General features: G+C 40.3%; 1 protein-coding gene across 2 annotated transcripts in view; it reads left to right on the plus strand.

Annotated features, from left to right (window-relative positions):
• ANAPC4 (anaphase promoting complex subunit 4) overlaps positions 1-21,376 on the plus strand; it is a 41,653-nt gene extending 20,277 nt beyond the window's left edge. For both annotated transcript variants that reach the window (XM_061584034.1, XM_061584032.1), the window contains 11 exons: positions 970-1,026; positions 2,469-2,525; positions 7,406-7,499; positions 11,653-11,750; positions 14,818-14,879; positions 15,308-15,346; positions 15,430-15,531; positions 17,131-17,208; positions 18,117-18,287; positions 19,307-19,430; positions 20,223-21,376. In XM_061584034.1, the coding sequence (XP_061440018.1) occupies positions 970-1,026; positions 2,469-2,525; positions 7,406-7,499; positions 11,653-11,750; positions 14,818-14,879; positions 15,308-15,346; positions 15,430-15,531; positions 17,131-17,208; positions 18,117-18,287; positions 19,307-19,430; positions 20,223-20,438 (1,098 nt within the window). In that variant the 3' untranslated portion in view covers positions 20,439-21,376. The remainder of the gene's footprint in view (positions 1-969; positions 1,027-2,468; positions 2,526-7,405; positions 7,500-11,652; positions 11,751-14,817; positions 14,880-15,307; positions 15,347-15,429; positions 15,532-17,130; positions 17,209-18,116; positions 18,288-19,306; positions 19,431-20,222) is intronic.
• Positions 21,377-23,375: the final 1,999 nt, after the last annotated feature.

Genomic DNA, 23,375 nt, shown 5'->3' on the forward strand with positions numbered 1-23,375 from the left:
AACTGTCTGTATATAGAGAGAGACAGTCCCTCTACCTTCAGTCCCTCCCAAAGGCTGTCCGGAACAAGATCGTTTTCAGAAGTCTCCAGGAAACCATCAGGGAGGGAGCAGAGTGGACTTCTTTGGGTAAGGTGTTCCAAAGCTTGGGGGCTACAGCTGAAAAAGCTCTCTCCCGTGTGCCTGTCAGTCTAACGTCTTTCACTCCTGGCATGCAGAGGAGACCAGAGGCAAATGTCCTGAAACATCTGATCTTATTTATAATTCATTCATTCAATTTATATCCCACCCTTCCTCCCAGTAGGAGCCCAGGGGGGCAAACAAAAACACTCTAAAACATCTTAAAACAGATTTTTAAACATATTAAAACATCTTTAAAAACATATTAAAACAAAATATTTAAAAATATCTTTTCAAAAAAGCTTTAAAAGGGTGCACATAAGATATACTGAGTGAGATCTTAGAGAACAGTGCTTCTTTTCCTTAAATATGGGCCTGTTAAAGCAGTGTACATTTTTTCTAGTATTAAAAGTTATTAAAAAGATTTTAGCATTGCTATTCGATTTCAGTTTAAGATGTTTGTATTTTGCAATACTAGGTAAATATTACTATGAACTTTGTTCAATTTTTCAAAAACATTGTTCTTATTTAAAAATGATACTGTAATGCCACATCAAATGACATATAAGAAACATATACAAATAAATTAACCAAATATGATCTAATAATTAGCCATGTTAACTGAAACTAAACAGCATTTGAAATGGGTATTAATGCAAGTGTTATTCATTTATTAATATGGAGTAGGGGTGTGTTTCTTTGTCATTTCATATGTTACAGTATTAATGTTTTGTGTTTTGTATTCAGTAATTTTCCAGTTCTTTTAAAGAAATTTTTTTTGATGAACCTGTTTGCAGAATTGTGACAGCTTTTAAAAATGTAAATTCAGAGTTTTCTCTTTGTTTCTCAAAGATGACTCAGAAAGATATCACTTTTGTTGCCGATTTTCTTACTGAACATTTCAATGAGGTAAGTTTTTTTTATACTGACTTGGTACAGTGACTTGTTAGTTAAATTTGCAGATGCTCTTGCTGCTGACTTGGAGGGCTTGTTCTTTCAAAGGAAAGCAAACAGACGCTTCTACTCCAGTCAGCAAGGGAGATGTGGATGTTGGAAAACAGACTTCTGCTTTTACAGTCGGATTGAGAAACAAATGTGCACTTGTGCTTTTATGAGTTTATTTCTAGACCGCCATTCATTCAAAAATGTTGGGGTGGTCTACAGCATTAAATAAAACCATACCCCCCCAAAATTACCAAAAATATCTTAGAACCCTAAAAAAATTGATATTAAAATAAAGGAATCTGACAACAGAGAGCGATCTCAGAAACTGAAAACATGTACAGCAGTAGTGGGTCAGCGTCCTCCATAGGCCTGAGGAAATAAATGTGGCTTTAAAAGGCATCTAAAAGACAAAGATTATTACCAAGATTGATATCTGTGGAACTGAAAGAAAAATTTTATAACATATTTTACCAGCTGTACTTAACGCCCTATACATTAACTTGAATATACCTAACAGTGCAGAATACCTATTGGAGATACAATATACCCCATGCAGACTTTATATACATATTCTAGCTTAGTTCAAAAATTCTATTTTTTGTGAGGGCAGCTTGCAATTTCATGTTAGAAATAATTGGATACACAATACTATTTGACCCAAGACATTATTGTTAGATTATTTTGAAGACATGATACTGGAGGAGGACTTGGGAAGTAACATTACATTGACTTTCTACTGTGAAAATGCATCTTGTGAAAGCTTGGAAACAAAAGATGCCTCCTTTATTTTCAGAATGGTTTAAAAAAATCAGGGATACCATAATAATGGTCAAATTGGTGTACTGTGGAGGTGCAAGTAACTAACAAACAAATAGACTTTACAATGGTGGTCTTTAATTTTGGAATGATAAATTCCAGGACAACATTTATCCGTATACATTTTTTGCTTTATTTTTTAAAAATTGCTTTATATATTTGAGTGTGTTTCTGTCCTTTTAAGCAGAATAATACATACATTTTAAAAAGGCACCTAAAAGACAGTACTGAGGGGGTCAATTGTATCTCCAACAGATGGATGTCACAGAATTGGGGTGCCACTATGGAGATGGCTGTGCCTTGTGTCACCACCAACTGGGCATTGCCCATTGACAGCACTATTAGCAGAACTTCCCCAATGACTTCAAGGCCAGGGGCCTTTTGGTTTCATTTTCCCATCTGGTGGTTCAGGTGTTCTGGAGCTAATTAGCATCTTTTTGATGCAGATCGTAGTGAAGCCATGAAATGTTACATCTGACTAATTGCATATGTCTAGAGTGGGATTGGGACCCTGCAGTTTATTTATCTTAATCCTTTTGCCATTGCACTGTAAAACTAATGAATGTATGATACGTTCCATGTTTGTTTAGGCACCTGAACTCTACAATCGTAAAGGGAAATACTTTAATGTAGAAAGAGTTGGTCAGGTAATGTAACATTCTCTTTGTTACGATGGGAAGATGGTTAAACAGCCTGCTGAGAAAAGGACCCACCTGATTTTTTGTGATGTGACTTGTTTTTTTTTTTTTTACAATAATTTTTATTCAAATTTTCATAAAACAAACAAAACAAAATCATAAAACATTCAAAGACAAAAAACAAAACAAAACAAAAATGATTAAACAAAAAAATAAAATGTTGACTTCCCATTTGTCGCAGATCAGTTATAGGTCTACAATATATAACAATCCTGTCTCTTAAATTATATTATAAAATCACTTTCCTCCAGTAGTTATCTTAATTAATCATCAAATCTCATAAACATTACTTTATTCTTTCCACAAAAAGTCAGAGAGGTTTCAATTCTTTAAGAAATATATCTATCAATTTTTCTCCAAATAAACATGTCGATTAACCCATCTCGTTAATAATAATAATCTTATTGTCATAACCATAGTCCAAATAAACATATCGATTAATCCATCTCATCAAAATCTGTTAGGTCCAATAATTTCAATAGCCATTATTCCATTATCCATATTAATTCCATCTTCCATCTTCAATAGTCCTGTTAAGTCCAGTAATTTCAGTGTCCAATCTTCCATTATCAGTATTCCATAATAATCTTGCTGTCATAGCCATAGTCATATAATAAGAGTCTGATGGGAATTTCCTCTATCCCAAATATTTTCTTGCCATCGATTCTGAATAAGTTGCTGAAATATTGTTGTAAAGTCATATCTCTGTTCTTCTTTTTTACAAAATGCACTGGCTCATCTCTTGAGAGTTTTTCCATTGTCACATGGCTGCAGTTAATTCCATAGATTTTCTCTATATCAAGCTCCATCACGTCATTCCAGTCCAGAAAATTATCCAAGCCATTGATAACTTTATCTCTAATATCTTCATTAATTTCTTCAGAGATAACGTTAAATTCCAAACAGTAGATTTTATTTCTAATATCCATAAACTCCAGATCTTTTTCCAATTCCACATTTGTTCCAATCTCCAGGGCTTGTATCTTCCCTTTATTTTTTCTTTTCTCATCTCTGATCTCATTCTCCTCTCTCACAGGATCCCCTATTTCTTTAAGCTCCTGCGTCATTTTGCTCAGTTCCATTTTCAGCTCCTTACTGCCCTGTCGCAGGGTTTGTTTCGTTATCTCAATCTCATCCATTATTTTCTGAAACATAATTACTTCCAGATTCTCAGCCACTTTCTTGATTGCCATTTTTAAAACCACGAAAACAAAACAAAACAAAAATAAAGAAGAACCACTTCTTATTTCAGCAACAATTGGGTTAATATTCCAGGCTTGATGACATCACAGTATAAACAGAGCAGCCTGCCTTATCTCTCTATGTTCAAGAATACAAAACAAATTTAGTTCCCAGCATCAAAACAGTTAGTGGCGTCGTGAAGAAGCAGATTCGTCAAAATAAAATAGACCAAAAAGAGAATAGTCCCAGACAATATAATGTTCCTCGGAATAGAAATCCCTCTTCTGTTTATATCTTTAGAATGCACTTCCAGGACAGTTTTTTGCAATAGAAGCAGAGATAAGCTGTTAATTTCGTGAATAACAGAGAAGAGTTATAGCTCACCCAGAAGTTCTTTAAAGCTGATTCATTTGACAAATCTCTTTTTGCTGCAACAATTTAAACCAAGTAAAAAAAAAAGATAGAAAGAAGGGTGCTTGCCTGTTAGTCCGTTTTCTCTTTGAAGAAAAGATAAACGTGTCGCATTAATCAGATAGAGCTTGTTCGGAAGTCCGTCCGGCATTGCTGGCTGGACCTTTTCTCATAAATTAATGAAATCCAGTCCTCCCAACAAAAACAGGCTTTTGAGGTTGATCTCTACGTTTCTCCCTGCCCGGGAGAAATTTCATCAGTCAAAAAAAAAATGTTCTGACTGATTTATATCAGAAAAAGCTTCTTCTGAGGCGGGAGCCCGTCTCAAAAGCAGGCACAAGCGAAGTCACCCTTCCCGGAAGCCTTTTTTGTGATGTGACTTGTTTTTAATGATGTATTTTAAAACTGTTGTGGCCCGCCCTGGGACCTTTGGGTTCTTATTGGGTTCTATTAGTGTCTGGAGGTAGATCATCAGATCCGGTCCCCCCATCCCAGCAGGGTGGATCTGTTGCCAAGCTTTTCTAGGAAGTGATCTAGCCATGACAATGGGGTTGAGACCACTCCCCAGAGCCAGACCACCCTTCTCCCCACTAGGAGCAAAGGCTAAGTCAAGAGTATGCCCTGCTCTGTGCATTGGGCTGCTGACTATCTGAGAGTCCCATTGTTGCCATGTAGGCCATGAAATTCTAAGCAGCTTTCCATGTTGCAGCTGAAAAGTATGCAAGCTTTTAATCTGGTAAAAACAACTTGTTGAATACACCATCATACATGTATTCAACTCCATGACAAACCTGGGTCATTCAGCACCAGAATGTCTCAAGTGTTCTGCCTCTGAGCTATCCTCCTAGTCTGGATCCTTCGTAATGTAGCCTAAATGGCACCATCCATGCACATCAGCAAGCTTGCAGGAAGGGCAAGCAATAAATTTTAATAATAATAATGTGGAGGAGAACAGTAGGAGAGCCACAAGATATACTTATGGGCTTCCCAGAGGGATCTTACTGGCTACTTGGAAAGCATGGTATTTGGCTTAAGTTGAACTTTGCTCTGATATGGAAAAATAGGCTCTAATTTTCTAAAAATAAAATGGTGGCCCAAAGGATGTAGTTGACTGCCCTGTTGATAGCTGGGGTGCTAGTTCCTCCAGTTTGACTGAAATGTGGTGGAATATTCCTAGATTGATAGACCTCTGAATGCTCCTTCATCCAATGCTGTTTTTGCTCATTTACAGACACTGCAGAAAACACGCATAATTCACATGCAAGGAGGTGCAGGGCATCTACAGGGCAGAGCATAGTATGCATCAGATATACAAATATGTGGGGAGTTGGCAGTGGAGACAGTGCTCTTTGAGTCCCTGTTTGGCAACTATTTGTCCTATAGGGCCATTTACAATGGACCTGGTAACAACTCCTTTGAAACTGGACAAAACTGCCCCTAATTCCTCTCTTTTCTCTAGATTGGCCACAACTCTCTGGGGGTTTCCACTCCTGACCCCCTACCTTACATCACAGAAGCGCTGTCACCAGCCACCCTCATGTAGAAGACAGGGGGTTAATATTCATGCTTATTAACAAGAGAGATGCGGGTATGCCAAGAACTTGAGAGTAGATCTGAATCTACCCAATTAGTATTCTCAGCTGATACATCACATTGCAACAGATCACTTTTTGTGTCCTAGTTAGACTTCTCAAAAATAAATCTCATTGACTTAGAGGAATTTGCGGATTCCTTGCAAGTGTGCTTAGAATTGCTGTCTTAAAATTGAAGAGAACCCCAAGATTCTCAAGAGGCTACAACGGGAGTGCACTTTATATCTCAAAGAAATTCCTAGGGGTCAGCTAATTGTTCTTCAGCAGATACAGATTTGGGAACTCCAGTTGCCCCTGAACAGCTGCAAAAAAGCATTGGGAGGAAAGTGAAATTTGCAGGGAGAAATAGCAAGTAGGAGAGGAGGGGGAGTAGTTAATCCTTTCCCCACATATCACTTCCCCTTGCACCTCTTACTTTTTCCATCAACATGGCAAATGCATATCTGGGCACCACAATTCAGGGAGGAGATTGCTGAGGAAAATGGTATGTGACAGAACAACTAAGCCCCTGCTTGCTACTTCTCTAGAAATTAATATTTTCTTCCTACTGCTTTGCAGTTGTTTGACTAGGGTTCTCGGATCCAGGTCTTCCACTCAATGTCTAGTTTGGGCACTAGATTTCTTTGGGTGCAGTGCTATAATTGCATAGCTAATAAAAGGATTGCATACTTAGGCCTGGCTTGCATGTCACATTAAACCATAGTTAATGTTCAGTGGCTTAATGTGAATGAGCAGCATGTTGATGCGCACTGCAGAAAAGTTCCTTCTTTGCTTCTTCTCATTCCTGGCCATGCTGGAAGCAACAAACCAGAAGCCTTGGCTTGATGTGTCATCTGAACCCAGGCTCTTGGTTTGTTTTTCTTGAGACAAGCCATAAGCAGTAGCCAGGGTTTGTTCTTAGCTTGCCACTCATGGTTTGTTTGGGGCAAATGAACTGATACCACAAACCAAGGCTTCTGGTTTGTTGTTCCTGGTGTGGAGTGGGGACTTCTGTCCAGTATGCACCAGCACACTGCTCGTTCATATTAAACCACAGTTAAACATGTGTGAACATAGCTTTGGTTTCTAAGGCTGTAGTCCTATATTCACTTAACTGTTGCATTGCACTCAATGAGACATACTTCTGAGTAGGCATGTATAGAAATACACGGTAAATCTCTTGGCAAACTTAAAAGTTATTTTGAGAATACAGTACCCTTACAGTGTGTTGTTTAGCTTTTACCATGGCAAAGTTAATGTCGTATGAATACAAAATTAAATATTTGCACTTCAGTTTACACTAGATTCTTCATGAAGAAGAGAAAAAAACCTCAATTTAATTAAGTTCCCAATCACAAGACGCTAGCCGTAGCTAATGGTTTCATAGAGCAAAGGTTTATAACCATCTCTGATAAACTGTTCCAGTCTACTTAGATAACATGGCATTTTGAGTAAACTGATGACCTGATTGGAGACTGGATAATAAAACACTTTCCAAAGACTTAGGGAAAAGGTCACTGAACTTTTTTAGTTACCCATTCAAAATTGGAGGCCAGGGTTGGTGGGAGTGGAATAGCAAAAGACTACTGACATATTTTCCCAACGTTGTATTGGATAAAAACTTGTTTGTCTTGTTCAATATTTGTTTAAATCATTTTCTTCCAGTATTTGAAAGATGAAGATGATGATCTTGTGTCCCCACCTAACACAGAGGGAAACCAGTGGTTTAACTTTCTACAAAATAGCAGCCATCTTAAAGGTACCGCATATTCTTAATACCAGATGTTCTAAAGATAATAGGGCTGCCAGTGTTACAGCATACTTGTATATGGCTTACAATCAGAGGAGACTGGCAGATGATCCTGTTCCAGAGAGTAAGCTTTTCTTTTCTTTTTTAAAGGGGGGATAGGTGATGGGGGCTACCAAACTAAGGCTGCAATCCGGTGCACACTTCCTGGGAGTAGGTCCCATTGAACCCAAAGGAACTTACTTCTGAGGAGACATTTATTGGATTCCAGTCTAAATATCTGTTTGCCCAGTCATACAATTTAAACATTTTATTCAGTCTTGGAAAACTGGGTCACTTTTGCATCAATAACTGTAATGTTATTTGCATGGGATTGTGATAGTTGAATGTGAATTCCATTTCTACTTATTGGATGCATCTAACATGGACCAACAGTCAGTGCTTAGTACAGACACAGTCTTAAAAAATATCCCCTACCAAAACAAGTTTCTTTGAGAATTCAATTTTTGACAGCCTTTTTTCACAGCATTTAATTTCTTATTGCATGAGTATTGAAGTGCTTAATGAAGGAAAGAAATGCAGCCAATGTGAGGATTTTAAAGGTTTTTACTGTATTTTTATTTATTTCCACTATTTTATTTATTTATTAAACTCCCAGAAGGAGCCCAGGGCGGTATTTATATACTGCTTAATCACTGAAGTTTCTAAGTGTGTACATAAAATTACCAAAAAAAGCATATAGTGGATAAAATCAAGTAAAGTTAAACAAAACAGAAAATTTCCTTAGAATGCTAGCTGGGATAGCAAAGTCTTTGTCAAGTACAACCAACAGGAGTTCTTTCTGAACTCAGCCAGGAGGGAGTTACAATGAATTTGGCCCACAATACTGAATGCATGGCTCCTGGTGGATATGAGCAATGCATCAGAGCCATGGGAGACTGCTAATAGAGATAGGAGTTAGGTGCTGTCTGTCCCCACCAACAGCTGTAGTTGGTGTGCCAGATGTAGCTGGAAAAAGGTGCTCATCGCCATTGAGCTACCTGAGCCTCAGATGACAGAGATGGATCCAAAAGCACCCCCAAACTACAAACCTGTTCTTTCAGAGAGAATGCAACCCTGTCTAGAACAAGCAACTGGCCAATCTCCCAGATGCGGGAAAATGTACCCATAGTGCCTCTGTGTCCCCAAGGTTCAAACTCAGTTTATTGGCCCTCCTCCAGTACACTACTGAGCGCAGACAAGGGTCCAGATCAAACTCTGCCTCTCCTGACTCAGATTTTAAGGAGAAATAGAGTTGCGTCATCAGTGTATGGATGACACTTTCCCCAAAACACCTAATGACTGCTCCCATGGGCTTGACATATATACTGAACAGCATTGGAGTTGCAGAGCACCATAGGACAGCCTTTCCCAACTAGTGGGCCACCAGATGTTGTTGGACCACAACTCCCATCAGCCTCAGCCAGCATTGCCAATGGTCAGGAAAGATGGGAATTGTGGTCCAACAACATCTGGTGGCCCACTAGTTGGGAAAGGCTGCCATAGGACAAGGGCTGTGGGGCTGAGGCACAATTTCTTATTTTATGTATGCGGCTGTGCAGGTAGGAATGAAAACACTGTAAAACAGTGCCCTTTCCACAGAGGTGGTCCAGGAGGATGCCGTGGTCAGTAGTATCAAAAGCCATCAAGAAGCAGGAACAAAGGCACACTCTTCTTGTCTAGCTCTCAATAGGGTCCTGGATCTGGGAGACCAAGACTGACTCAGTACCAAAACTGCACCTCAACCCAAACTGAAATGGATTTAAATTATTCTTACTCTCAGGAACTCTCAGGAACTCCTTCCACTGCTCCACCACCACTCTTTCTACCACCTTTGCGACCAGCTGCTAGTTGTTATAAACCACAGGGTCCAAGGTGGGCTTCTTCAGGAATAGATGCACTGATGCACTACTGCCCATCGCATAGGCACCACTCCACCTTTGACCCATCCAGTCAATAACTTACCACCACCCGACTGGCTTTCACATGCCAGGATGGACAAGGGTCAAGAGAGCAAGAAGCTGGTTGCATCATTTAAAAGGTCCTGCCCTTTTAATCCCATAAAATGGGAAGGCATGCCTTTGAACACCTCGGCTGGATTTACCTGAACTGTGTCATCAGCTGGATTTGCCTGAACATCCAAGGTGTTGTGGAGTTAATTAACTTTATCCTTGAAGTGCCATGCAAACTGCTCACAGAAGCTGCTGAGTGCTCCAGAGGGGCCACCCACCACTTCTGGTATGGCCAGCCTCTAGACCACTCGAAACAACTCTGTTGGATGGCGCATTGAGGACATAGCACAGGTGGTAAAGTAGTTTTTCACTGCCACCTGGTAGGCAGAACTTAACAAGTGTTCAATCAGCTTTGGAAGTGAGTTTTGCACCACCTGCACTTTCGTAGTCTTGCAGCCTGCTTCATTGTTCGCAACTCCTCAATGAACCAAGTCAAAGAGTGGACCCTGTAGCATTGGAGAAGATCCTCAGAAGTGACTGTGTCAATAGCCCTCTTCATCTCACCATCCCACAGTGAGACCAGGGCCTTCAACAGGATCACTGGTTCAATCTGCTGGAAAATCCCCCACAGCATTAATTAATCTTATTGGGTTCTATTAGTGTCTGGAGGTAGATCATCTGATCCGGTCCCCCCATCCCAGCAGGGTGGATCTGTTGCCAAGCTTTTCTAGGAAGTGATCTAGCCATGACAATGGGGTTGAGACCACTCCCCATAGCCAGACCACCCTTCTCCCCACTAGGAGCAAAGGCTAAGTCAAGAGTATGCCCTGCTCTGTGCATTGGGCTGCTGACTATCTGAGAGTCCCATTGTTGCCATGTAGGCCATGAAATTCTAAGCAGCTTTCCATGTTGCAGCTGAAAAGTATGCAAGCTTTTAATCTGGTAAAAACAACTTGTTGAATACACCATCATACATGTATTCAACTCCATGACAAACTTGGGTCATTCAGCACCAGAATGTCTCAAGTGTTCGGCCTCTGAGCTATCCTCCTAGTGTGGATCCTTCCTAATGTAGCCTAAATGGCACCATCAGCAAGCTTGCAGGTAGTACAAAATATATTTAGAAGGAAAATGCCCTAAAAACCATGTGGGTATAATCCCAATAGAGTTCTGTCCTGATCCCTCGCCATCCTCCTCTGGGCATACTTCAGTTGGTCATCAACCTTCATAGAATTTGGCACCCTGAACTACTGGTTTCTTAGCTGGAGCCAGATTTGCCCAGCACTGACTGGCCAAACCTTGTGTCAGTCAAAGTTTCCACCCTTTCAGATCCAATACTGATTGAGCATCTGCTGTGTGCGTCTCGCCTCTCCAAGCAGTTGCTAAAGATTTTTTTTCTTTTTGCCAAATGTACTTTTGATCAGTATAATAGTTGTACTACATTGCAGGATAGTTGTAAAAGCCTTGGCCCCACCTCCAGTTCACAATATTTAACAGTTTCCTAAATCACAGAGGTGTTGTAAGCCACTTTGTCATAGCCACACACATACAACCTACAATAAGCAGCAGGTAGTAATGATGGTCTTACTTGAATCAGCAAAGCAATTTTTAAAAAATGAATGATTTTTGAAAGCATGTTTTTCACATGAAACAAGGCCTGAGTTGGAGCATGAATTCTTATCGTTTGTCTCTCCATTTTGTTTGGAGGTGGGCATGACACACTGCTTGTCAGATATGGCAATATGATAGCTATCCTGAATTTCTCTCTTGTTTCATATGAGTAGCTGTCACTTTAGCCCTGTGGGAGTTGAATAAAAATGGCATCAGAAATATGTTTTTTCGTGTTTTTTCCCTCCTTCTCTAAGCTTATAACCTAAAACGAGAGAGAGAGGGCCATACAGAAAGATATTTATTTATTTATTTAATTTATTTCATTTCATTTATAAACCGCCCATAGCCAATGGCTCCCTGGGCGGTGTACAACATACAAGATACAGTCAGGCTTTGATCTACAGGCTGAATGTTTGCTTTTACAGGAATGAATCGGGAGCAGAATTCATGTTCACTGTTATATCTGTCTTTACTTACAATGTATCTATTGATCTGAAAAGGGGACAATTTAAGAATGCACGCTTTTCTTCAGAAGCATAATTAATTTGGTTTCTTATTTTTAGAAAGCCCTTTGCTGTTTCCATACTACCCTCAGAAGTCATTGCATTTTGTAAAAAGGCGAATGGAGGGAATTATCGATCAGTGTCTGCAAAAGCCAGCTGTAAGTATTCAGTCATTGGTCAGATTTAAGTTTTAGGAAACAATATAGTTCTCATCTGTTTACTTTGAAAGCAAGTTACAAAGAATCCAGCCATTGGCCAAAAAACCCCCAAAGTTGCAGATGGCGGTCTTTCCAAGCCCTGGTTCAAATTTAGGACTCTCAGATTTACTCCCTTTCTTTGATAAAGACAAGCTGTAGCATTCGTGGAATGTTCTGTATTTTACATGACAGAATTCTGGCACAGAATTATAGACCAATAATAAGTTCCTCTGCTTGAGTGGGAGGCTAATTACACGAGCGCTATGCCTTTGCATGCACTCTACATTTGCTATGTCTAGTTCCAGTTTTTGCTTGTCTTCTGTTCTAGCAGAATTATGGAGACAATGATGAACACACTCTCACCAATTCCCACTGAGCACCTGGAGCTTCACGCAAGCAGGGGCTTCTCTATTTTACTGCATGTCAGGCACATCTCCGTAAATGGGTTTTGAGATGCACACACAGAACTGTTGACAACTTTCAGGTGAATGCAGCTTTGTCTTTATATCCCCAGGAATGCCTAGATCTGGGCTTAAGGTTTTCATCCTTTCATCTGGACCCAGATGTTTTGAACAACTACAGACCGGTGGCGAATGTCCCTTTTTTGGGCAAGGTTCTGGAGCGGGTGGTTGCCGGCCAGCTCCAGGCGCTCTTGGATGAAACCGATTATCTGGATCCGTTTCAATCCAGTTTTAGGTCCGGTTTTGGCACTGAAACAGCCTTGGTCGCCCTGTATGATGACCTTTGTCGGGAGAGGGACAGGGGGAGTGTGACTCTGTTGATTCTCCTTGATCTCTCAGCGGCGTTTGATACCATCGACCATGGTATCCTTCTGGGGAGGCTCGCGGAGTTGGGAGTTGGGGGCACTGCTTGGCAGTGGCTCTGCTCCTACTTAGCGGATCGTCGCCAGAAGGTAGTGCTTGGGGAACATTGCTCGACACCCTGGACTCTCCATTGTGGAGTCCCTCAGGGGTCAGTTTTGTCCCCCATGCTTTTCAACATCTACATGCAGCCTCTGGGTGCGGTCATCAGGCGTTTTGGAGTGCGTTGCCATCAGTACGCTGATGACACGCAGCTCTACTTCTCCTTTTCACCTTCCACAGGTGAGACTGTTGATGTGCTGAACCGTTGCCTGACCGCGATAATGGACTGGATGAGAGCTAATAAACTGAAACTCAATCCAGACAAGACTGAGACACTGTTGGTGAGCTCTTTCCCTGCTCAGATGGTGGATGCTTATCCTGTTCTAGATGGGGTTACACTCCCCTTGAAGGAACAGGTTCGTAGTTTGGGGGTCCTTTTTGACCCTTCCTTGTCGCTCGAGGCTCAAGTGGCCTCGGTGGCACGGAATGCATTTTACCACCTGCGCTTAGTAGCCCAACTACGCCCCTATCTGGACAGTGATGATCTCGCCTCGGTTGTTCACGCTCTGGTAACTTCTAGACTGGATTACTGTAACACGCTGTACGTAGGGCTGCCCTTGAAGACTGTTCGGAAACTTCAGCTAGTGCAAAATGTGGCAGCCAGGCTGTTGACGAGGACCAATCGGTCTGCGCATATAACACCTGTCCTGGCTCGCTTGCACTGGCTACCTATTTGTTTCCGAGCTAGATTCAAGGTGCTGGTGTTGACCTATAAAGCCTTACACGGTGTGGGACCGCAATACCTTGTGGAACGCCTCTCCCGCTATGAACCTACCCGTCCACTTCGTTCTGTATCTAAGGCCCTCCTCCGGGTACCAACTCACCAGGATGCCCGGAGGACTGTTACTAGATCTAGGGCCTTTTCTGTGGTGGTCCCCGAATTATGGAACAGCTTACCGGAGGAAATACGCCTGGCGCCTACGGTTCTTTCTTTTAGGCGCCAGGTTAAGACCTGGCTATACTCCCAGGCATTTTAATGTTTAATGCTTTATGTTTATGTTTTTTAGTTTAATGTGTTCCTTTGTTACTGATTTTATTCTATATTGTATTTTAATCTCGTTTTGTACACCGCCCAGAAAGCTATTAGCTATGGGCGGTCTAGAAATGAAAATAAATAAATAAATAAATAAATAATAAATTCATGCATGGGAAGGAAAAGAGTTTTTTTCAAGACTATAGAAAAACTCATTAGAATCTATAGCACCACATAAACTTAAAAAAATTCCTTCTTAAAAATTTCTTCTAGATTGTCAGCCTGTGGGCAGTTATTAATCTTTTCATTCTCTATGTTCTTAGTTTTGAATGCTAGAATACAAATCTATGGTGCAGCTGCATTTGGAATACTGTGCACGTTCCTGGTTGCCTTGCCTCAAAAAGGCTATTGTAGAGCTGGAAAAGGTTCAGAAAAGGGTAAACAAAATGATCAAGGGGACGGAGAGATTACTTTATGAGGAAAGGTTGCAGCATTTGGGGCTTTTTAGTTTAGAAAAAAAGCAAGTACCAGGCAAGAAGATGGAAGCTTACAAATTATCTATGGCGTGGCAAAAGGGGATAGAGAACTTTTTTCCCCTCGGTCATAACACTAGAACTCGTGGACATCCAATGAAGCTGAATATTGGAGGATTCAGGACAGACACACAGCGCATAATGGAACTATGGAATTTGCTCTCACAGAAGGAGAGATGGCCACAAACTTGGATGGCTTTAAAAGAGGATTAGATACATTCATGGAGGATAAGGCTGTCAATGGCTACTAGCCACAAAGACTATGCTCTTCCTTCCTGGTCAGAGGTAGCATGATTCTGAATACCGGTTGTTGGAACCTGCAGCAGGGGGAGAGTGCTGTTGTGCTTAGGTCCTACTTGTGGGAATCCCATAGGCGTTGAACACTCTGAGAACAGGATACAGGACTAGATGGGCTACTGGCCTGAACCAGCAGGCTGTTTTATGTTCTTCATAAAAACCCTGCAAGAGTGAAAACATACACCAGCCCCGTTGATTGCATTTGCTCTTGCATTCACATTCCTCCCAGATGTGCTGTTGGTGTGTGCGCTGCTGTGAATAATTCCCTCTGCCACTTGAACATTTTTCATCCTTCTCTCTAGGATGTGGTTGGAAAGTCTGTGCATGAAGCATTTTGTATGCCTTTATACAAAGCATCGAACAGGTAGGACTTTTAGAATAAGGAATAGATATTTCCAAGTGGGACCTGTAACAAAATGCTGTAGTGATGGACTGCTCCTGTTCAGTTTTCCAGCCAGTCGGCCAAGTCTTTTTCCAGGGTACTCCATTCTCTGTCCCTGTTCTTTCTTCCCCTCTTCCTATCAGTCATTCAGCATTCTGTGCCCATTGAGCATATGCAATCTGCATTGGGCTGTTTGGGGTTTGTTTATTGCTCTGTTCAATCTTTTTCTGAAGATTTTTTTGTATTACTACAAAACTCAACGTTCTCTTAAGCTGACCAGTACCTCCCTCTTCTTCACAGGTATTGCCATATTGGCTGTATAGGGGCATACATTGAAAATGAGTCTGGTATTACAACATACGATTTGTGTATTCTTCCTGTTTTCTTTCTTGTTTTCTTTTCCCCTTTAGTGAGGATTCAGCATCTCAACTATTCAAGTTGCCCTTTTTGTGAGTATGTAACTATGTTTTGATACATTGCATTCACCAAGTGTTGTGCTTTTTACTTATGAATATTCACGTTATCATTACAGGTGGAACGATAAATCATCCAGTTTGCATTATGTTTTGTTCACAATGTTAGAAAACTCAGTTTCTAAAATATATATACTGAGGAGGCATACGGACACTTCAAGGTATGGGGGCATTAAAATGTGTATTTTGGGCTTTTTATTTCCTTATATGTATATATTTTTATACCCAGATGCACTGTCATTGCATAGCACAATCCTTGATGATAGTTCCATGGAATAATTTTTATAGGCCAAAGCTGTAAATGTTTGTCTAAATTTGTGTGATGTTGGAAAGAAGGAAACGTAAAAAAAGGGAGCTGCAAACCAGGGAAGCAAAAGGGAGGGAGTGCCGAAAACGGTGGGAAAAGCATATTGAAGTTTCACATTTGCTACCTACCACATCCTTAGTTGCCTGTATCTGATTTCCTGTTTCAGAGCTGAGAGTGCATACAGAGATGATCCACATTATTTCCACGTAGCACTTGGAACATGCATATTTTGGAAATAAGTGTTCAATATTAATTTTTTGCAGTCTCATTCCTCATTTACTTCTCTTGCAACATTATTAGTCTGTAATTATGCTTCCAGCTTATACTCCCAACTATTTTGATTTGTAGTTTGAACTGAAAAAATATGTATCCTGATGGTTTCTGTATTTTACTTTTAAAAAATTGGTCTGCTTTTGAGATCAGTGATACTACAGTTCATATTTGTTCTGTTTTAGCAAAATCACCCTTTTTGTTAACCAATTGGATCTTACGTTTTTCATTAAAAGCTTTCTGAAGCATAGTAACTGTGAGGAAAGTAAACTCTGCACTAAATAAAAATGCTAATTCTTCATGAAGAAAAGCTCATTTTTATGAAATAATGCAAATTGTGCATATTTATTTGCCAAATCCCATTGCTTACCACTTGGAGAGACAAGGAGCTCTGACCACTGGAACTCCTGCTTAGCCCTTCACTCCCATGAGTATTCCTAAGCATTCCCTGTGCTTTATCAACCCTATCGTCAGAGCTTTGAGGGCTAGAAACTTGAAGCAGAATCCATCCAAAGTTCCATGCTGCTACATCCTTATCCTGTGCATGTTTACTCGGGAGGAGGTCCCACAGTGCTCAACAGGGCTTAACTACCAAATAATCTGTTTGTTGCTTTCAGTGGGAGAGTTAACCATGTGCTTCACTCAAGCCTACTGAAATAAACAACAGTAATTAACTTTGGCTAGATCTTGCCTTTGGGGATATGTGCTGAATCCTTCCCCTGCTTGTATGTGTATCCTGAAAACTGCTTCTTCCCAATTGTTTTTCTCCTTGTAGGATTACTTGGGAGAAAAATAGCTGGGGAGAGATTGGTGGAGATTGGAGAAAGGGTCTCTTTTATGGTGCATTTTAAATCACTCCCCAACCCTACACCTTTTTATACAAACGGTGTATTCTAAAATACACACCTGCCATTTTTACACCTAGGTAGCTCTTCAGAACTGAGTTGTTCAACCCATGCCATAAGCTTTGGTCCTTGTGGTTATAGAAATGAGTAATCACACTTAGTCAAGCTAAAAATAAATAAATCTGTTCTCCACATGTAACTGAGTAAAAAGCCAGGAGTGAAAACAAAGCTAAGCTGTACAGTCTTTTCTAATGCTTACCATGAATTTTCACATATCCTATAATGTCTGTGTAAAATACCAAAGATCAATTTACATGGTCACTGTTTTCCACCCTTAGGTCTGCAAATAATGGACTACTTGCTGTTGATTTTGGGAATTTTTTGAATAACTGCATGAATGAAAGTTCAGTTACAAGGTTAGTGTATCTAAAAATGACTGACTTCCAAAAGCTGGCCATGTAGTACTAACCTGCTTCACCAAATTTTAACTTTTTTGATTAGGTGTATCTAGCCCCTCGATTTTAGAAATGAGTGTGTCTGGCTGATTTTTGGGAATTGTAAATGTTCTGGCTGCTTGGAAATTTTGTTTGCATGTCTGTTAAGCTATAAATCATGGCTTACTCTAAACAAGCCAACTGCATCCACTTTGCTCCCTCTTGCCGGAGATCCAGTGTGGTGTAATGGTTAGAGCAGCCTTTCCCAACCAGTGTGCCTCCAGATGTTGTTGGACCACAATTCCCATCTTTCCTGACCATTGGCAATGCTGGCTGAGGCTGATGGGAGTTGTGGTCCAACAACATCTGGAGGCACACTGGTTGGGATAGGCTGGGTTAGAGTGTTGGACTATGACCTTGGAGACTAGGGTTCAAATCCGTAGCCATGAAGCTTGCTGGGTGATCTGGGGCCAGTCACTGCCTCTCAGCCTAACGTACCTCACAGAGTTGCTGTGAGGATCAAATGGGAAGGAGAGAACCATGTATGCCAGCTTGAGCTCCTTGGAGGAAAGGTGGGATATAAATGTAAAAAGAAATAATAGTATTGGGAGGAATTAGCATTACATCTGAACCAGGGATTGTTGTCTGTTTCACTCAGACCAAAATAAGCAAGCCAAGACGATGACTTGGCTACAGAATCTGAGAACAAAACAAAATACACTCTCTGGTTCAGATGCGTTATTAAAGCCAGGATCATGATACTGTAGCAAAAGATCTAATAAAATAGTAAGAGAATTTTGCAGTAAAAGATCTTTCCATACAGTATACTTCTATTTTTTGTGAAACTTGCTTAACCACTATTAAAAAGGTTTTTCTTTGTCTTCCTATAGTGTCTACAGTTATCTTGATGCCCATTTCTATGATGATGAAACAATAACAGTAATTCTTGCAGAGAATTTAGAACAAGAGGGGAAGGGGAGAATTTTGGCGCAGCTACCTTTATCATCCATATATACTGAGGAGAACCAGGAACAAGAGTTCAGATGGAATTCTGATCAAAGGTATTAACTGACTGAAATTGTAGATTTTCCAGCTTTTACTGTGACTTTTTTTTTGTAGTCAAACATTAAGGCTATTGGAAACTGGTGAACTAAAATGACTATATTTCTATTGGTAAAGTAATGGCAAAATGTTGTTCCTGTTACGCCAAACACGGTTCTTACTTTCCTAAACACCCTTGCAAGTAGCTTTTTTCACCAACTTTCTACATCGTTCTTGTAGCTGTACATAACTTACTGTGGCCACATTCAGAGCATACGTTTAAAGCATTATCATACCACTTAAAACAGTCATGACTTCCCCCCAAAAAATCCTGGGAACTGTAGTTTGATAAGGGTGCTGAGAGTTTTTAGGAGACCCCTATTCCCCTCACAGCGCTACAAATCCCAGAGTTCCCCGGGAAGAGGGATTGATTGTTTAAACCACTCTGGTGTGAATGTGGCCTTACTATTTTGTGAAACCTGAGACTTAGTGCTGAGGATGTACTGAAGAAAAAGCTGGTAATGGTTAGCCTGTATGTATGAATGTGCCCACCATGCTCACCACTAGCAATATCGAGAGACTTGGCAGTATTATGTGTGATAATTAGCCGAGTATTCATGAGAATGTAAAATATTTATTGGTCTAGCTTACTGGGTCATTGTAAAGGATAACTGATGTTCATTTAATTTTTTTTAGATTTCATTTTGAACATTCTAAGTGCTATATAAATCTTAACTGCTGTTCTGTGAGGGTGTGCCATTTGAAAAGCGGAACTATTTCTTATCCACTTATTTTATCATTGTATTTGCATATTATTTTCAATTCTTTTGAATGTAAACAGTGAAATCAGGGTCTTAGCAAAAATGACAAAGGAGGAAAAGCAATGACAAGAGAGCAGTGATTAAATCTATCTTATACACAAAATGGTAACCTGATACCTTAAATATGCTTGTTACTTGGATGGGGTGCAGTTTCAAATTTCATTAGGAGTTAAAAATGAATTTTAGACTTAGTATTTTTCCTTCTGGGTCTTAACTAGGTTAGATATGCAATGTGATAACATTCCTGCACGTGCTGTCACCATAGAGGGTCAGTGGAGAGTGCTGGAGAATATGAAAGCTCAGTATGTTGCTGTAAATGGCATCCGAAAAGTTTCTTGTGTGGTGAGTATCACATTGACAGATTTTGCACATGACCCATTTACAAGCTGATTCTCTGTGTGTTCACCCAGCTGTAAGCCCCGCTGATTTCAGTGAGACTTGTTCCCAACTACATATGTATTGGACTGTGGGCATTGCTCTTCTGTGCTCATGAATGACGTATTAGACTCATTCATCTGTAATTAGGAGGGATTAACTTAATTGGTAAAATAATTCAGAGATCCCCTCTATTGGTACAGGAACAGCATTCTGCTGCAGTGGAACTGGTGCTGTGGGAAATAAAAATGATGTATTATTGGTTTCTTGTACTGCTTGATGAAAAAAAAAGTTTTTATTAACCACCTTTCACCCTAAGGTGCCAGGATGGATCGCAACAGCTTGAAATCCAACATTAAAAATAGTTTAAAACAAATCACAAAAATATGGTGGGTCCTAAAAATACACATCTCAAGTGTCAAAAGCCAGGGTAAGAGATGTGTCTTCAGCATTTGATGAAAACTGTATAATGAAAGTGCCAGATGCAGCTCTGGCGAGGGAGTTCTACAACTTAGGGGCTGCCATAAAGAATGACCTCTCCTGGGCCACCACCACCTTGAGCTTCTGAGGATGGCAGAACTACCAAGAGAGCCCCCTTTGCTTATCTTAACACTCGAGAGGTCTGTAGGGATTTTGAAGTTTTATTAAACTGTACTGCTTTTTAAATGCTTGTATTTTAGTCACTGCCTTTGGTGGGATTAGTCCAGGAAGGCAGCTAATATATTAATAAAGGAGTATTTCTTTAAAATATTTCCCTAGCTAAGTTCAAACCTCCGGCACATCCGAGTGTTTGAAATGGATGTGGAAGATGATGGAGAAGCTGAGGAGGAAGAAGAGGAAGAAACAGCACAGCATGCTGCCACTAGGGAGGAGAAGCTCCAACAGTCAACAGGCAACCCTGAAGAAAGTATCTGTGTTGCTTCTGGTGAATTAGCACATGAAACAGAAGAACATGAACGAAGTATCAGCACCTGAGACAAAGTCTTGTTTTGCTGACCACATTCAGACATAGCACTGGCCATAAACCATATTTAGAGAAATTAGCTTGCCCAGGAGCTGTGTGCTGGGTTTGCTCTTACCTTCCTGGAGCAGGGAAACAAACCATAGAGTGGTTAGTTTAGCATTCCCTATTATGGTCTGTTTAGGAGAAACAAACCACAAGCACTGCTACTGACATCACTAAATCAGCTGGTGAGTGGTTTGTTTCCCCGCTGTAGGAAGGGAAGATCAATGCTGGGAGTGCTCAAGATGCATGCACAAGCCAATTTCCCTGTCTTAATTTATTTCCAGCGTTAATGTCCAAACACAACTAGTGTCTTACACATCAGAGAGAAGAAACAGAAGTATGGCCCTGACTGCTGATTGTCTGGCTGTAGTGTACCAGCCTAGTTTATGGAAGACTGCAGTGGTTATGGAGGTTTTCCTGCCTATTTCTTTCTTTTTCACGTCTTTCCCAGTCCTGTTTCTTGTGCTCCAGCTGAGTTGCCTGAATACATGCAGCACTGGAACAAAACAAACGGATTGCCACTAAATAATCCTGCAAACGTGTGTGCTTTTCAAACTTCAGTCAGTGTTGAGGTTTTACTGCCTCGTACCCCACCCCCTCCTGCCACTTTTTCCCTGCCACTTTCACGGTATGGCTTTCAGATGACACCTGTGGGTGGTATTTACAGATATATCTTAAGTGGTATATAAATGATAATGAATATCTGGGCTCATCTGCCTAAGTGGGCTCTTTCCACTGTCATGCTCTTCCCAACATGAGAAATGGACTTTGAACTCTTGTTTCCCCATGCATTTTGTGATGGAAAATACATTTTTTAAAAAAAAATCTGTAGTGATTGTGGTAATTTGTAATCAAGTGGTTTTTCAAATGCCTTAACATGAATAAAGGTTTTCCTTCAAAACTGAAATGTTTGCTTGTAAGGAACTCCTTGCCCCTCCAAATATCTTACTGTCGTTCATCACATAGTTGTGCACATTAAGTAGTTCCAGCCTTCATAAAAGCAGAGGATTTTCCTTAGTAGTAGTTTTTTTACGTAGAGTTTTCAAAGATTTGACACTGTCCCTAGAAATTACAGGTTTCAGTACTATTTGAAAGCACGATATGCTATTAAATATACACACAGAGCTAGATAGATGAGTTTTATAGAGAGCCAACTGCTGTGATATCTCGCACTAGTGATATGGAAGCATTGAACTGCGAGCTAAGGGGCAGAAGAAGCATAAGTGGCTGGCATTCCTCATGTTGCTGTTTCTTGCCCAAAGACAAGATATGCACACTCTGTCCCTCGTATCTCCCTCCCAAAGAAAATATGGCTTTCCCTGTTTCACATGAAACCCAGAAGCATGGAGGAAGTGTTTTGTCACTACTCTCTGCCTCCAAATGTCTGGAAGAGCTTTTGACTGCTGTAGTGTAGCTTTGCTCCTAATTTGTGGCATTTTTTCCTTTCAAAGATGGGCCTCCATGCATCCGTCTCTTTCTTTTCAGTCTGTTCCTAAGCTTCAATCACATAATTTTACAAGTTGCAATCCAATATGCACTTACCTGGGAGTAAGTCCCATTAAACCCAATGCAGCTTTCTTCTGAGTAGACATGTATTAGATTGCAGCCAAAGTCGCCCTCTACTTCCCCATCAGTGCTCTGCTCTCACCTGTTTTCACACATCACCAAACGTTTGCAAAAATAAATTGTTTGATGTGTTTGGGAGAGACAACAGCAATGGATAAAGATTCTCAGATGATGGCTGCTTGTTACTCCTTAAATATACCACGTGATGGGTATTTATGTATTAATGCTTTGTTTCTAGTTTTTGCATGTCAATACTCAGTTAATGTTTGGGAGGCTTCCTTAGGAAGTTAAAATTTGTTATACAAAAACCAGGCAGACTAGTGGAGTTGGCATAAGTGATGTTAATCTCTAAACTTGTTAAGACATTCCTAGAAACATAGAGTCCACAAAATGACATTACCCCAGGAATTGTGTTTTAGAGTATCGCTGTAGCTTGAGTTGCTAATAAAGCCCTCTGCACCCTAATCCTGTGCATCTTTACTGGGATGTAAGTCCCCCTCTGTGTTCAGTGGAGTTCTCAAGTAAATGTGCATAGGATTGCATCTTTAGTGTGGGAAAGATGGCTACATTTTACAAAAATTTCCACTGGTGTACAAATCACTCGGTGCAAAGTACAAGTTATAGAATCAAAATAGTAAAGTTGGAAGGGGCCTATAAGCCCATTGAGTCAATGCAGGAAAATCCTGTACAACAAATATGAAAGGGGTGCATTTTTTACCCTGTTCTGCCTGAAGATTTATTAGAGCAGTGATTGAATTTAAACTGGTACCTTCCATATATTTTAAGGCAAATCGGGGCTAAAAGTATGCTTATTGCACCAGTAGCAGCTCTAAGGTTTGGGGGCCTGGTCAAGAGAGTCATTTGGGCCATCTTGAAGGTACAAAAACAAGTTGGGCATAAAACTTCACATAATTCTATATATGAAGCTGCAATGAAATGCAGTGAGTAAATGCATCATATGTTCATTGTAGTCAATTTAACAACTGGAATGGAGAATATTAACACATATCAACCATTCTCTTACAGAAACACAAACAGCAAAATGCATATGATGGGAGGGCTGTATGGTAAATTGGTCATAGGCAGTTCACAGACAAATAACAGTATAGTGACTAATCATTCAAGAGTCAATTCTCTAGTACCCTATTTAATGAAAAGTTTTTTTGAGCCTTCTGGGAAGTAAAGTCCTCAATCAAATCACTGTAATCCAGATCTCCCAATTCTATTTACAGCTGAAGTCAGGGATAATCCTATGTTCTTGTGACATAAAAAACAGATTTTTTAAAATCAATTTCAGCTTTGAAAATAACTTCTCACCAAACACAACAGCTACAGGTACA

This window comes from Rhineura floridana, chromosome 9 (assembly GCF_030035675.1).
Source record: "Rhineura floridana isolate rRhiFlo1 chromosome 9, rRhiFlo1.hap2, whole genome shotgun sequence".
In the NCBI taxonomy this organism is placed as follows: domain Eukaryota; kingdom Metazoa; phylum Chordata; class Lepidosauria; order Squamata; family Rhineuridae; genus Rhineura; species Rhineura floridana.